The 16,522-nt window shown below is 48.9% G+C and overlaps 2 protein-coding genes and 1 pseudogene across 2 annotated transcripts; all 3 read left to right on the forward strand.

Moving 5' to 3' along the window:
• The first annotated feature begins 1,475 nt into the window (after nt 1-1,475).
• On the forward strand, nt 1,476-7,167 carry LOC123129092 (peptidyl-prolyl cis-trans isomerase-like). Its single transcript, XM_044549243.1, has one exon. The coding sequence runs from the start codon at nt 5,288-5,290 to the stop codon at nt 6,029-6,031; it is 744 nt and encodes a 247-aa protein (XP_044405178.1). The 5' UTR covers nt 1,476-5,287; the 3' UTR covers nt 6,032-7,167.
• A 2,777-nt stretch (nt 7,168-9,944) lies between these two features.
• LOC123131415 (peptidyl-prolyl cis-trans isomerase-like) lies at nt 9,945-11,028 on the forward strand. The gene has a single exon (XM_044551100.1). The coding sequence runs from the start codon at nt 10,286-10,288 to the stop codon at nt 10,943-10,945; it is 660 nt and encodes a 219-aa protein (XP_044407035.1). The 5' UTR covers nt 9,945-10,285; the 3' UTR covers nt 10,946-11,028.
• A 1,438-nt stretch (nt 11,029-12,466) lies between these two features.
• LOC123129827 (peptidyl-prolyl cis-trans isomerase-like) lies at nt 12,467-14,229 on the forward strand (annotated as a pseudogene).
• The last annotated feature ends 2,293 nt before the right edge of the window (nt 14,230-16,522 follow it).

Here is a 16,522-nt window from a genome sequence, read left to right on the forward strand (position 1 = left end):
GGAGGATAAACTAGAGGGGACGGGGTAGCCGGCACACGGCTTGGTGTTTCTTGATGTGTCTTGGGTGCTAGCCCTACCCCTCTATTTATATGTTGAGCCCTGGGGCCGAAACTTGAAGTAAAAGCCTCCACAAAGTCAGTTTCACCTGAAAGGCAAGAGTCCTTCTCGGACTCCAGGGCTAGACGCCAGGGACCCTGGCGTCTGGCCCCTGGACTCCGCAAAACTTCCTTTTGCGCTTTCCAAAAACCTTATTGGCTTTCCACTTTGGCCCAAATAAAGTGTTCTCGTACCCAAACATTTCGGGAAACATCCGGAACCCCTTCCGATGAATTCCGGAACCCTTCCGGAGACCAAACACTATTATCCCATATATCAAATTTTATCTCTGGACCATTCTGGAGTTCCTCGTCATGTCCGTGATCTTATCCGGAACTCCGAACAACATTGGGTTACCAACATACATAACTCATAAATACTATATCGTCAACGAACGTTAAGCGTGCGGACCCTACGGGGTCGAGAACTATGTAGACATGACCGAGACATTTCTCTGGTTAATAACCAATAGTAGAACCTGGATGCCCATATAGGCTCCTACATATCCTACGAAGATCTTTATCGGTCGAACCGCATAATAACATATGTTGTTCCCTTTGTCATCGGTATGTTACTTGCCCGAGATTCGATCGTCGATCGGTATCTCAATACCTAGTTCAATCTCGTTACCGGCAAGTCTCTTTACTCGTTCCGCAATACATCATCCCGCAACTAACTCATTAGTTACAATGCTTGCAAGGCTTATAGTGATGTGCATTACCGAGTGGGCCTAGATATACCTCTTCGACAAGTGGAGTGACAAATCCTAATCTCGAAATATGCCAACTCAACAAGTACCTTCAGAGACACCTGTAGAGAACCTTTATAATCACCCAGTTACGCTGTGACGTTTGGTAGCACACAAAGTGTTCCTCCGGTAAACGGGAGTTGCATAATCTCATAGTCATAGGAACATGTATAAGTCATGAAGAAAGCAATAGCAACAAAGTAAACGATCAAGTGCTAAGCTAACAGAATAGGTCAAGTCAATCACATCATTCTCCTAATGATGTGATCCCGTTTAATCAAATGACAACTCATGTCTATGGTTAGGAAACATAACCATCTTTGATCAACGGGCTAGTCAATTAGAGGCATACTAGTGACACTATGTTTGTCTATGTATTCACACATGTATCATGTTTCCGGTTAATGCAATTCTAGCATGAATAATAAACATTTATCATGAAATAAGGAAATAAATAATAACTTTATTATTGCCTCTAGGACATATTTCCTTCAGTCCCGAACTGTGCGTCTAAGATCGATGGTAATAGGAGAAGGGGGATACAATATTTACCCAGGTTCGGGCCTTCTCTATGGAGGTAGTACCCTACTTCCTGCTTGATTGATCTCGATGAATATGAGTATTACAAGAGTTGATCTACCACGAGATTGTAATGACTAAAACCCTAGAAGTCTAGCCTGTATGACTATATCTTCGTCTTCGGACTAAACCCTTCGGTTTATATAGACACAGGAGGGGACTAGGGTTGTACAAAGTCAGTTATAGAGAAAGAAATATTCATATTTGGACGCCAAGCTTGCCTTCAACGCCAAGGAGAGTCCCATACGGACACGGGAGAGAGCCTTCGGTCTTGTATGTTCACAACCCATTAGTCCAGCCCATGTCCAACAAGCCGGACGCCCGAGGACCCCTTAGTCCAGGACTCCCTCAGCATTATTTTTACCACGTATAATGAACATCGCTGGTAACTTCATATCTCATTTCCTCACTAATGGCAACTGGAATGTGTGTGTTGGAATAGAGGCCTGAAGTACTGCAAGCCTGGCAAAGAAGCACCGTAAAGTTGTCACTCCCATGAAACTCCATGAATAATAATGTATTTTGGAAAGGAGGCAAAGATCAATTTCCAAGTAGGTGGGCATTGTACAGCAATGAGTTTACTAAATTGTACTCCCTATGTTCCTAAATATAAGTCTTTTAAGAGATCTCGATAAGAACTACATACGGATGCATATAGACATATTTTAGAGTATAGATTCACTCATTTTGCGATGTATATATTCGAAATCTCTCTCTCTCTCTCTCTCTCTCTCTCTCTAATTCATTAATATATGTTGCTCCTTTCAGTTCAGGGCCTTCCTTTTCTTGTGCCAGCACACATGCCACCTACATAGAAATGGCTGAAATACGTGCCATCACACATGCCACCTACATAGAAATGGCTGAAACACCATTCTAAGGAATACATTACACATAAGCTTGATGACACAACTACTGCCAATGTAAAATATTTGTAAGCCTAATTGAGAACTATGTCAGAAAATAAAATAAAATTGTCACTATTGTATTCTTATAAAACAAAATTATCACTCGTGTTCTTGGTAAACACGATGAGATGTAAAAAGTCAATGAGATTATTAGAAGTGATAAAAATGGAAATGCACAAGAAGCGCAACATATTAACAAAAAAATTAGAGCAAGGACTGACATGACGATAGGAAAAATGAATCAATTAGGTTATTAGAAGTGATAAAAAGAAATGCACAAGCAATGCAAAATACTAAAAAGAATTCTAGAAGGTTTCACATGACTATGGGCAAATGATTTTTGCTTTCAGCGAATTTATGGAGACAACATGTGGCTCTGAGCTTGGCAACCTAGCATGTACTGAATATATCTCTGAATGACTTACTGCAAGTGTGTGTCATTAAAGTAACGAAATTGTTCTTCACAAGCTTGACTCCTGATAATCAAGGGCCAATGCATCAGACTTATGCATAGAAAAGAGACCAAGTTGATGCAAAACTCTTACATATTATAACACCGCTGCCACTGCAATTCAGGCAACTCCTTGTGTGCCACCTTGTTCTTCGCCGAATGCACTTATTAACATTACAACACATAGGCAAGCTAGAAATCTTTGTATAGGGGGGATACCTTCTTCCTACATGAGATTAAAAAAATGTAAAACGATCCTCGACCATCGAGGGAATCAAATTTCAGAGGACCACCAGGGGCCCCATCTTGCTGTGACTGGTAGTGAGGAGCAGCCTCAGAGTAGCGTCATGTATCATAAAAATCATGCTTTGAGTGAAAACAAACAAACTTGCATAATAATCTGCTACCAACTGCACACTGCATGTTACTTACAAAGCAATCTGAAAGAAAAGTATTTCTTGTTTGAGAACCGAAGAGACATGCACGCATATCATGGTATGAAAAGATAATAGAGTTGCAATCTGATGCAATCATCAAGACAGGTTTGAATGTCGTGAGGATGGAGTCAGAGCTTCAGGGCCACCTGAAGCGAAGAAGTGCAGTCGTATTGGATTTAATAGGAGCCGGTCATCATCACCATACAGCAAGAGATGCAAGCAATTGGTCATCTTCTCATGAGAGAATGAATGAATGAGCTTACCACATCTGAATCTGTTGTTGCCGCTACAAGTCAGGCTTATAGCGATAGAACTTGCAGACCCTGCTAAACGCGAATGACAGCCCCTTCCACTCTGAACCCATTGCACAAATCACAATTACACCCCACTCCCATCCGAGATGCCAGATGATGCCGACGGCAAAGGGGTCGTGGCCGTAGATGATGAAGCAAAGGTCGGCGCTGACGAAGTCCATGAAGGCGCCGAAGATGGCCACTGGGTCCTGCCCTGCCATGTCGGCATCGCCGGCGAAGCCAGGAACGCATGGTTGGCTCTCATTAAATCAGAAACATTGTGTCAGTTATAAAAGCCATGCAAAACATTACTTGATGATTCATTGAACAACATGAGAGCTAAAACTAAGTTCAAGTGGCATCTATTAAAAAAATAATGTTCAGTATTAATCATGAATTGTTAAGCAAAAAGTAAGAAGAGCATGACAATGTTAATAAACAGCGACAGCGAACACACACACACATGCTCAACAACGTCAGGAAGCACACACATTAGCAGGAAGCACACACAGCGGTCGGGCACATCACATACACATGCTGGGTACAAACGAACAATCTTAGTACACAAAAAACAGAGCAAGGATAAATAAGTTTGCTTTCTCAAGAAATAAATTAGGGTTCATAGGAACTTCTCAACGTGCTTTTGTTGCACATTCTCAGATAAAATTTGCAGTGACCATTGCTCTGCTTTGAGACTACAGAAAGCAAACACAAAGCGAACATACCTGTTCCTCTCGATTCAGGGCACGCCCTAGCGGCGCTCTTCGCTGGCCGCAACGCCGCCACGCCCTGCTGTTGGGTTATGCGATTGCCTCCGTGCCGTCGTCCCATGGGTCAGGGGGCACACACTTCAGGGGCTGCTCGCTGACAGCAACGCCGCCACGCCCTGGGGTTACGCCGTCAAGCCCTTGTGGCGGTCCGCGCCGTTGTCCCACGATTCAGGGCCCTCGACCAGGGCACGATCGATGGGTCCAACGGAGGCAGCAGACAGTGCGGACGGGCGGCGACGGAGGACAAAGACGGCACGTAGGGTTTGTAGAGAGGAGGAAGACGATGCGGAGGGACGGCAGTGGAGGAGAAATCACGTCTTCCCTGTGAAGTCGGCGGCGGCGATCTCGTGCGCCCTGTGAGGTCTGCGGCGGCGGTTGGCGGCGGCGTTCTCGTGCGCCATGTGAGGTCCGCGGCGGCGGGATCGCCCCTCCCCTATCTCGCACGGGTCGGCGACGTCTCCTCAAGCGGATTGTCTGTTGGAGGGCGGCAGCGAAGGGATAGCGCGGCGGCGGCGAAGGGATGGAGGGCGGCCGTGAACGAGGGCAGTGAGTCGGGCGTGCGAGTGGAGGGCAGGAGAGTCATGCGTGCGATTGGTTTAGGTTTTTTTTTGCTGGTTAATTTTCGTAGGTTTTTTCGTTGGTTAATTTTCGTAGGTTTTTCCTTTTCCTTTGCTTGTAGATGGGTGTGACGGGAGGTGCGGTCTTGGACTGCCTGGGCATCGCGACGTGGTTTTTTTTGGTTTGACGCGGCTAACAGTGAAGTGGAATGAGGGACGAAAAAAATCATGATAGATGGAACGAAAATTAACCGTAGAGACTATCAACTAAGACATTGAGAATAGAGATTCGACAGCAAATCTTTCCTTACGCAGAGCCCGATCGATCCAAGCCAAAGCAAAATCAATCCCAGCAAAGAATAGAAAGTCCAAAAGAGACGGGCGTTGCGTGTTGGACATGGACTCACGTAGACGTACAGGATAGATCCATATTACGCACAATTCAACTATGGACTCCTTCGTTTCCCTCTATCGATCCCAACATCTCCGCCTTCCCAGAGCTGATCGATCTGCACGCCTGCCGGCCGGCCACATGGAGGGGACCAACAGCGACGGCAATGGTATGTGCTTTTCCTATGACGTGCTACTTGGCATCCTCCGCCGCCTCCCGTGCAACGCCATCGCCAAGTCCCGGCGCGTCTGCCGTGCGTGGCGCGCCCTCGTCGACGCCCACAACCTCCTCCAGCTCCCGACGGTGTTCTTCGACGTGACCATCGGCGGCGCCCCCGCAGGCCGCATCGTGATGAGGCTGTTCGCCAAGGACGTGCCCAAGACGGCGGAGAACTTCCGCGCTCTCTGCACCGGCGAGAAGGGCGTCGGCAAGAGCGGCAAGGCGCTGCACTATAGGGGCAGCGTGTTCCACCGCGTGATCCCAGGCTTTATGTGCCAGGGCGGCGACTTCACCATGGGCAACGGCCTCGGCGGCGAGTCCATCTACGGCGACAAGTTCCGCGACGAGAAGTTCGTCCGCAAGCACACGCCCGGGATGCTCTCCATGGCCAACGCGGGGCCCAATACCAACGGCTCCCAGTTCTTCATCTGCACCGTACCCTGCCCGTGGCTCGACGACAAGGACGTAGTCTTCGGCGAGGTCGTCGAGGGCATGGACGTCGTCAGGAACATCGAGAAGGTGGGCTCCCGCAGCGGCATATGCACCAATTCCGTCGTCATCGCCGACTGCGGCCAGCTCTAGGCCCTGTGCCCTCCCCTAGCCATTCATCGTCGTCCCATGTCACGTCGTTGATCTAAAATAAGTTGGTGTGAGTGTCGTGTCTTCCCTTTGTCCGTCCAATGAGATCTCCGTCGTTGGTTTAGGAGGGTTTTAGGTGGACTCTTTAGGCTGCTGGATCTGTGTTCGGCGTCCATGGTTATCTTCCATCAAATTTTGCAAGCGGCTAAAACATTTCGTCAAACTCAAAGCCACAAAGTTTCATAATTCTTGTTTATTTTGATTGCTATTTTGTTTTACCACCACCAAGCCTTTTTAGGTATGTATGTCTATTTGTAGTGTTGAGGAGGAAAGTACATTTTATGCTCTTGTGTCTTGCGTTTGACGATGATGTATATATGGGATCTCCCCCAAGATGATTTTTTGTCAATTCCGGCCCGTAGGAGGAACCAACCACAGCTCTCATGATCGAACAGTATTGCCGAGGTTGCACCTGTCCCATCAGGGTAATAGGAAGCATCAACGTCTAACTTATAAAAAGACACTGAAGGCCTAGTCCACTTTGCATCAACAGCTACTGGACGTTGTGATGCTCTTGCATGGTTTGAGGCCAGCGACTGTATTGCAAGTGCTGTATTTTACTCCTTTCATGACGTGTGTGCGTTCATAGGGATGTGTATATGCGTGTGTATATAAGCGCTTGCGTTTGTACTATGTTAAAAAAACATATCTATCTACTTGTCAGAGTCGGCCAGTCTAGAGGCTGTCATCGTCGTGTTCCTTTGATTTTAGGGTTGCGTGGGGCTGAGCCTCCACATATCTCCATATATATATATATATATATACATACTGCATATACATGTCTATACACGTGATACTAGACCTATTTTAACACTCCCCCTTAATCTGAACTACTACACACAAGGTTCAGATTGGTCTTGAAACGGTTTAGCATCTGTTGAGTAGCTGGTTTGGTAAATACATCAGCCAGCTGATCATTCGTGCAGATAAACCTGGCCTGCAGAGCACCAGAAGCAACTTGCTCACGCACAAAATGAAAATTAATCTCAATGTGCTTGGTACGAGCATGAAAGACTGGATTTACCGTCAGGTATGTAGCCCCTAGGTTGTCAGACCACAAAATGGGAGTACGCTACTGAGAAACTCCAAGCTCCTAGAGTATGGAATCGACCCACATAGGTTCAGCAGCACCATCTGCCAACGCATTGTACTCCACCTCAGTACTAGATCTCGAGACAGTAGGCCATTTCTTCGAACGCGATGAGGTTTGGTCCAACAAAGATAGCAAAACCTCCAGTGGAGCGACGATCATCAACACATCCTGCCCAATCCGCATCAGTGAAAATACTAACACTGATGGATGGAAACTTGCGCAGTCTAAGTCCAGTATCTAAAGTTCCCTTGACATAACGTAGGATCCGCTTAACAGCTTCCCAATGGATATCAGTGGGTTGTGAGAGAAACCGACACACTTTGTTTACCGCAAAAGACAAATCAGGACGAGTAAGTGTGAGATACTGTAAACCACCACCAACACTCCGATACCGGAAGGAATCAGCGGTACCGAAGGTGTGCGGTGTGCCTGACTCACGGGCGAGACGATCTGTGGTGACCAGCGGTGTAGAAGTAGGCCTGCAATTCTCCATGCTCACACGGTGAAGAAGATCCAATGTGTACTTCTGTTGAGTTAAGATCATGCCCCCTGAATTGTAGGACGCTTCTAAGCCAAGAAAATACTCCAGAGTGCCCAGGTCCTTGATCGGAAAACTGGCCGAGAGAGCGCGAACAAGACCATTAACCGCTCCTCGAGTTGATCCAGCAATGACTATATCATCAACATAAACAAGCACATAATCTGAACACCCTTGTGAGAGAAAATGATCAGGGATGTGTCAGCCTTAGAGGAAACAAAACCCAGCTGAAACAAAAGAGCACTTAGCCGGGCTTACCAGGCACGAGGGGACTGCTTCAACCCATATATGGCTTGCTGCAGCTTACACACATGAGAGGGATATCGGTTATCCTCAAACCCAGGGGGCTGTTGCATGTACACATCCTCAGACAGGAATCCATGAAGAAAGGCATTACTAACATCAACATGTCCAAGAAACCAACCTCGCGAGACAGCAAGGGAGAGCACAAGACGTATGGTTGTCGGCTTCAGAATCGGACTGAACGTGTCAGCGTAGTCTATACGATACTGCTAGGTGAAACCACGGGCAACCAGGCGAGCCTTTTACTTATCAATAGACTCGTCAGGACGGTGCTTCGTTTTAAAAATCCATTTGCTGCCCACAATGTTAACACCAGGTGGACGAGGAACAAGAACCCATGTGTTGGTACGACGAAGAGCTGCAAACTCATCGGTCATCGCCGCGCGCCAGGCAGTTTCGCGGAGAGCCTTGTGATGAGACACTGGAGTGGCAAGAAAAGCATGCCTGCGGGGATCATAGCGCACCGTGCCATCGGTGAGCTGCTTGTCGCGACGAGTATGTTCGCGGGTACGGGTTACCATCGGGGTGCCCTTGTACCGTTGGCAGCAATGGTGGTATCGGGGGTGAAGCAACTGAAGGTGTCGCGACCGGGGACGACAGTGGTGTCCCGGCATCAAGCGACACGGGCTGATCCAAGTGACGATGTTTGCGCTCAGCAATACCATTTTGCTAAGATTTGTGTGGGCAAGACATGCGATGAGAAATCCCCGTACACTGAAAATAGCAATGTAACTTGTGATACTCGCCGCCCCAGTCCAACAGAATGAACCTGATCTTGATGTTCAACAAACGCTCAACATGAGCCTAGAAAGCAAGAAAAACTTGCTCTACATCAGATTTGTGCTCGAGGAGATAGATCCAGCAAAAACGAGAGAAGTCGTCACAAAACTGACATAGTATTTATACCCCCAGAAGAAGCAATACCAGGCCCCCAAACATCAGAATGAATTAATTCAAGAGGCACTGTAGAGACATGATGAGAAGCATGATAAGGTAATTGTCTACTTTTAGCACGATTGACAAGCATCACAAACTGAATTCAAATTATCGAAAGAACACACAAGATCGTTTTGTTGAACAATAGACTGGACTATATTATTTGTGAGGTGGCCGAGACGCTGATGCCACTGGGACAACGTGATGACGCTAGATGACACACGCCGGGAAGACGACACCGAAGCTCAATGAAACGGAATAGGGTAGAGCCCGCCATGACTTCCACCTTGAAGAAGAATTCTCCTCGTGGCTTTGTCCTTAACATGGAAAAAGAAACGATGAAATTCAACAAAGACATCATTATCTAAGACAAGACGATAAAAGTGAGAGAAGATTCTGATTAATACGCGGCACATGAAGGACATTATTCAAGCGAAGAGATGAACCGGCTAGACTCGAATGACCAATATGCGAAATAGACAAATCTGCACCATTAGCCACTTGCACTTGGTCCTTCCCGCCATAGCGCTCATGTATGTGGAGGCGTTCAAGATCACTTGTCAGGTGGTCCGTGGCACCGGAGTCTAGGATCCAGTGATGATTATCGTTGGCGGAAGTGGATGCAGAGTTGACGGAGGAGTTGTTGGGGCGGTAGTCGCGCTCGTAGCGATCGCGGCAATCCATCGCCTCATGCCCCCAGTTCGTGCAGATTTGGCAACGGGGGCGCCAACGTCCATTCACTCCTCCATTGCGGCCATTGCCTCCGCCACCGCCTTCGTTGTGGCCATTGCCGCCGCCAGTGCGACGTCGATCCTGGCCGCCCTGCCCCTGGTTTTGCAGGGCGTTACCCCCAGTGGGACGACCACCACTTGGGTGAACGGAGTCCTGCACACGGCCAGGGTTGTTGTTGTAATAGGGGAGCTAACCAGGTAGGTCATGAATTGGCGAGGCTAGCTAAATTTTCTACCCTTGGTTTTTGGATGGATACTGCCCCTAGTGTGGTCATTCTTTGCTTGTAAATGATGCCACTGTTTTGATGATTGAGTAAGAGATATTGTTTGTCAAAAAAAATGAAAGAGAGAGGGAGAAAGGGGATCTGGCCTTGGGCCTTGGCAGGCCACGCTAGATGGTGCGTGCGTGCACGTGGGGAGGATTCGTATACCCCTGAAAAAACGTGGGAGGATTCGTTCTTTGGAAAGGGAGTGAAAAAAAAGATGGAAAACGGGAGATCGGTATTACGGACGAGACTCCCTCGTTTCCCTCGATCAATAAGATTTGCGCCTTCTCCGAGCTGATCGATCTACACGTACGCCTGCCGGCCGGCCACATGGAGGGAACCAACGGCGACGGCAATGGTGTATGCTTCCCCTACGATGTGCTACTCAACATCCTCCGCCGCCTCCCCCGCCGTGCCGTCGCCAAGTCCCGCTGCGTCTGCCGTGTGTGGCGCGCCCTCCTCGACGCCCACAAGCCCCTCCCTCTAATGGTGTTCTTCGACGTGACCATCGGCGGCGCCCCCGCAGGCCGCATCGTGATGGAGCTCTTCGCCAAGGACGTGCCCAAGACGGCGGAGAACTTCCGCGCTCTCTGCACCGGCGAGAAGGGCATCGGCAAGAGCGGCGAGCCGCTGCACTACAAGGGCAGCGCGTTCCACCGCGTCATCCCCGACTTCGTGATCCAGGGCGGGGACTTCACCAGGGGCAACGGCACCGGCGGCGAGTCCATCTACGGCGGCAAGTTCTCCGACGAGAATTTCATCCGCAAGCACATCAAGCCCGGGATGGTCTCCATGGCCAACGCGGGCCCCGACACCAACGGCTCTAATTTCTTCATCTGCACCGTCCCCTGCGCGTTGCTCGACGGCAAGCACGTAGTCTTCGGCGAGGTCGTCGAGGGCATGGACGTCCTCAAGAACATCGAGAAGGTGGGCTCCCGCAGTGGCATGTGCGCCAAGTCCGTCATCATCGCCGACATCGGCCAGCTCTGAGCCTGTACGCGCTGCGGCCAATTGTCAGTAGTTCGTCGTGCTCCCATGTCATGTCGTTGATCTAAAATAAGAAGTTGGCATGAGTCGTGTCGTGTCCTCCCTTTTGTCCGTTTGATGAGATCTCCATGGTAGGTTTATGAGGGTTTTAGATGGACTCCTTTCGTTGCTCGATCTATGTTCGACGGTCATGGTTATCTTTCGTCAAAGTTTGCAAACGCTTAAAATATTAGGTCACAGACGTGTCGAGGAGGAAAGTATGTTTTATGCTCTAGTATGTGTTTTATCGCACACAGTCTTCAGGATAATTGTATGTGATGAAAAACATATATATATATATATATATATATATATATATATATATATATATATATATATATATATATATATATATATATATCACGATGTGTCAATATGAACCGTCTGTTGGTTAAGCACACGATTCTCCTATAAGTTATGTGTGCAAAGTCATCACAGACAGTTGTCTTGATGAAATCGTGTGCACCCTAAATGCACACGGTTCCCTTTTTGAACGCGTGGATGATTCTTCTATTAGAACCGTGTGGACGATATCACACATAGTTTTCATTTCTTGGTCGTGCGTGATGGTCTACGGATTGCGAGTTTTCATTTTTTTTGCACCATGTGCGATATTGTCATCGTGCACACAGTTCCTGTCCATCTTGTTTGGGCGACTTAATAGCCCCCTTGTGCACTAGTGGATGAATAAAGGAATTATGTCTCGTTCCTACAAATATTATGATTTGTTTACATTGATTGTTTGCCAAATCACTGCGAACGAACACTCTAGATAGACATAGAAGGGGGAACCAAACATATCTATCTTCTTGTCAGACTCGGTCAGTCCATATATAAATTTTTTATTATGAAAGTTTAGATTGTTTTCGATAAACTTGGTCAAACTTTACAAAGTTTGTCTTCGGTCAAAGCTATATGCGGAGTAAATAAAAACGGAGAGAGTATTATGGACCCATTTATTGCTGAAGCACTTGTTGTCCGTGACGGGGTCATTTTTGCAAAGCGTCGAGGCTACGATAAAGTTGTCGTGGAGATTGTATGGAGATCGTTGATCTCTGGAACTCGCACCACGATCATCAAGCAGTGGGGGCGCCTATCTTGTCTGAGATTGGGGAGCACGCTTCTAGTTTTTTTTTCTTTATTGTTCAACATGTACTCAGGTCAGCAAACTTTTCTGCCCACCATTGTGCAAAGCAAGCTAGCACTCTGGAGGTCACAGATTGCTGGTTAGATGTCAGTCCCTAGTTTCCTTGTAACGAGCCTTAGGGCAGATAATGCCGGCGCGGTTGGTGTTGAATAAAGCTGCCCAAACTTTCCCGCAAAAAAATTATGTAAGAACAAATTGATGGCCCCTCCTTGCTGCCACCATGCGCTGAAACCAAGTCAATTCCTTCCTTAAGCAGAGCGCCCCATCCAAGCTAAAACAGAATCAATCCACGCATAGAAATCCCAATCCCCAAACCGTGGCAGCCATTGATGCGATCGATGGAAGGAAGGCCAGAAAGGAAGCTCCAACACACCACACCAAAGACCAAAACGTGCGTCTTGGACATCGACTCGGAACCAACTCACCTACGCGTACATCATGGACCGATCGACACGGACTCCATCTGGCCAGCCGCCAGCAGTGCCATTTATAACTTGCCTCCGTTTCCCTCTATCGATACCAAGGTCTGCGTCGGCCTTCTCCGAGCTGTTCGATCTGCACGCCTGCTGGCCCGGCCACATGAGGGGACCGACGGCGATGGCAATGGTGTGTGCTTCCCCTACGACGTGCTACTCGACATACTCTGCTGCCTCTCCCGCCACGCCGTCGCCAAGTCCCGATGCGTCTGCCGTGCATGGCGCGCCCTCATCGACACCCACAAGCCACTCCCCTTGATGGTGTTCTTCGACGTGACCATCAAAGGCGCCCCCGCAGGCCGCATCGTGATGGAGCTCTTCTACGGCTGCCAGCGTGCGTTCTGGCCAGCACCACCGGCGCTCGGCCCGTCCCGGACCACGCCTCATGGTCGAGGGCAACGGCAAGCGCTGCCACGACGAGGACGCAGACCGGAAGCCTAGATCCGGCCCACCCGCGCGCCGCCACATGGCCACCACCAAGCGTCGTTCAAGGACAGCCCCACCACCGTGAGAGACGCCGCCCCACGGGCAGCAAGCGCCAGCCACCGGCGGAACACCGCTGCGCGCCACCGGCCGCCGTGAGATCTGCGCGAGAACGATAAGGACGCCCCGCCATCACCTTCCCTGGGACCACGCGGGCTTCGCCGGTGTCCCCTCCGGCGGCGGCGAAGCGGGAAGGGGCGGCTGGCGGCGCGGTTAGGGTTGGGAGGAGCCGGGAGGAGACGTGATATGAGATCCAAATAAGTGTTTGAAGTCCAATTTTAAAAATGGGAGAAAATTTCACTTCCCCGGCCTCTGCACCAACTAGGGATGCATACGGTCATTTTAGTATGAGTACCAATATAAACATGGTCCTCATAATTTTTTTAAATAAGTATCAAGATATTTTTTAATGAGTGGTTTCACCACACACCAAACTTGATTCTCAATAAATGGAGGAAAACCCATATGCATCATCTGTCAATTCTAGGAATTGAACTCGGGTCGTTAAGCTGCACAACCGCATGCCCAACCACTAAGCCAAGGCTCTCTTTGCGGCCCCATCGTGATGGAGCTCTTCGCCAAGGACGTGCCCAAGACGGCGGAGAACTTCCGCGCGCTCTGCACTGGCTAGAAGGGCGTCGGTAAGAGCGGCAAGCCGCTGCACTACAAGGGCACTGTGTTCCACTGCGTGATCCCAGGCTTCATGTGCTAGGGCGGCGACATAACCAAGGGCGACGGCACCGGCGGCGAGTCCATCTACGGCGACAAGTTCCCCGACGAGAAGTTCGTCCACAAGCACACGCCCGGGATGCTCACCATGGCCAACGCGGGGCCCAACACCAACGGCTCCCAGTTTTTCATCTGCACCGCCTCCGGCCCGTGGCTCAACCGCAATCACGTAGTCTTCGGCAAGGTCGTCGAGGGCATGGACGTCGTCGAGAATATCGTGAAGGTGGGCCCCCACAGCCGCAGCTGCACAACAGTCCGTCGTCCTTCAGTGTCGCCTCGTCGATCTATATAACAAGCTCGCGTTAGTCGTGTTGGGTCTTTACATTATCTGTCCAATGAGATGGACTCTTTAGCCTGCTGGATCTGTGTTTGGTGGGCATGGTTATCTTCCATCAAATTCTGCAAAGGCCTAAAACATTAATGTGTCCGTTGAGGTCTTTTTTCACGCAAAACTGTAAACTAGCCGTTATTTTGCAGTTCGGTGTGATATACAGGTTTGCTAGAGATGCTCTAATACCCAACAATTGGAAAAGCTCGCCATCATAGATAAAATCTGGCAGCAGCACGCAAGCAGTCGGTTGCTTTCCTGGATATACTCGATCAATACGATGTTATAGCTGCGGTCAAAGCGCACGTAGATCGTGGGATCCCATAATTTTTCTGTCGTCGTCCCCTCGTCCGCTGGAGTCTCTGATTCATGCCGCTAGGGTAAATTTTTGATAAATGAGAAGCATAGAGTGTGGAATGGATGGAGGTGTCAGCAGGAATAAAAGGCTTTGATCCAATCCTGATTGTCCATGTTGCATAGTACGTAGCATTGTCCTCTTAATCGAGTGGCACGGTATTTAGAAATACAAATAGTTAAATCTCATCTAAGTGTGATTTTTCAAAACTGTTCAAATAAAATCCTACTCAAAGTAGATCATAATCTTTTTGGCATTCATCTGTAGTACAACATTAATTAATACTAGTAGCATGCATCGCCCAAACACGCACGCGGACCAAGCCAAGCATGCGGTCAGTGCTCGCAGCAGCACTCCTGAGGGTTGACCCATCTCCTGCAGAAGTGGAAGAACTGGACGAGGCTTCTGCGCCTGCACTCGGCCTCGCACGCCGAGTCGCTGCACGGGTGCATAGTCTCGCACGTCACCGGCGAAACTGCATGCACGCACGCACGCGTACAAATTAAACACAAGATGTTGGTCACCGAATCAAATAACAGCTACAGTATGTGAAGCATCATGGACATGGACGGACACACGTACGCGCATTGGAGGTGGAGGGCGCGAGGAAGCCGAAGCCCCAGCCCATGTCGTCGCCGACGCACCCTTTGCCGTGGACGACGGCGGCGGCCATGACGCAGCACACGGCGGTAGCCAGGAGCAGGCCTAGGGCGGCGGCACGGGCCATGGTGATCGACGCACGTACGAGAAGCAAAAGATATATGAAGCTCTCGATCTACTACTGCTATGATGATGATGAAGCTGGCGAGGCCTCAGTTTTATAAGGGGGCGGCAGGATGCCAAGAGGGAGGCTTATTGGGCGTGTTGTATATAGGGCAACTAATTAAGGCGCGGGCGTAGATTAAGGCTCCAGCAAAAGTTTATATCCACGAAAATTTCCCCAAATATCAGTGCATTCCAAAAACAACTTATATATGTGTAAAGTAGCCCATGATTCGCCACAAAAGTCTGTCAGCCTGATCTCAAAGAGGATACAGTATACCATATGGAGGAAGGCAGGCCATGGAACGGGGAAGAGGAATCTGCTGTACCGTTCAAACTTTTCAGACCTGAACAAAAGGAAAAATAAAAACCCAGCACTGAAAGGAAGCCGATCTTGATACATGCATTGTATCTTTAGAGTTACTAAGCTCCCAAAGAATGAAGCTTCCTGGTTGAATTTGGATGTCGGCAACGCATGGGGCCAGCATGTCATTTAGAGAGAAGAAAGTATTTACCGCCTATGACCAAAGTTTCCTGCCGTCTGTAATCCATTGTAGGCAACGTGTCGCAGATTGGGTGTAGAGGAGCCATCGCTCACGTTACTCCCCGACGGATCGTCCCGACGCCTACCTGTTGTTCCTGTAGCCACCTTTCAGATGCGCACACTTGACGGCCACCCCTTTCCAGGAGCGAATCCGGCTCTCCAACAAGGTCATGGAGTAGTACGACGACCTCGCTAAGATGTATCGCCATCGGGACCGGCACCATCGCAGCCAGGTTCGGTTGGCTCGAACTGCTCCAGGTTTAGAGAAAGCGTTTTAGATGTTCTCCCCTCATTTTTGGTGAAAAAGTGATACCTAGGGTCCAGTAATTAGGGCATTTGAGAGCTTAACTGATGGGGGAAAACTTGATACGTGGCCACCTGCGCATGTGGAATCCATTTTCATTGAACAACTACGACATCTGTTGTTGCCTTTGTACGAATTTGGAGAATTGAATGTGCGTATTAGACGTAGGATTTGTGGGAACTGGCTCAACCCTCTAGGGGTGGCCCATCATATATATTTATAATGATACATGATACATATTACACAGTTGGGCTACGTTACAAAGTCTAACACCCTCCCTCAATCTCAACTCACTCCTGATGCATCTAGGAGGTTGAGATTGCGCCTACAGATCTCAACATGGGAGAAGGTAGAGGCTTGGTGAAGATGTCAGCAAGTTGATCCTTTGAGGAGATAAACTTGATCTGTAGTAG

The sequence above is a fragment of the Triticum aestivum genome, chromosome 6A (genome assembly GCF_018294505.1).
Source record: "Triticum aestivum cultivar Chinese Spring chromosome 6A, IWGSC CS RefSeq v2.1, whole genome shotgun sequence".
Lineage (NCBI taxonomy): Eukaryota > Viridiplantae > Streptophyta > Magnoliopsida > Poales > Poaceae > Triticum > Triticum aestivum.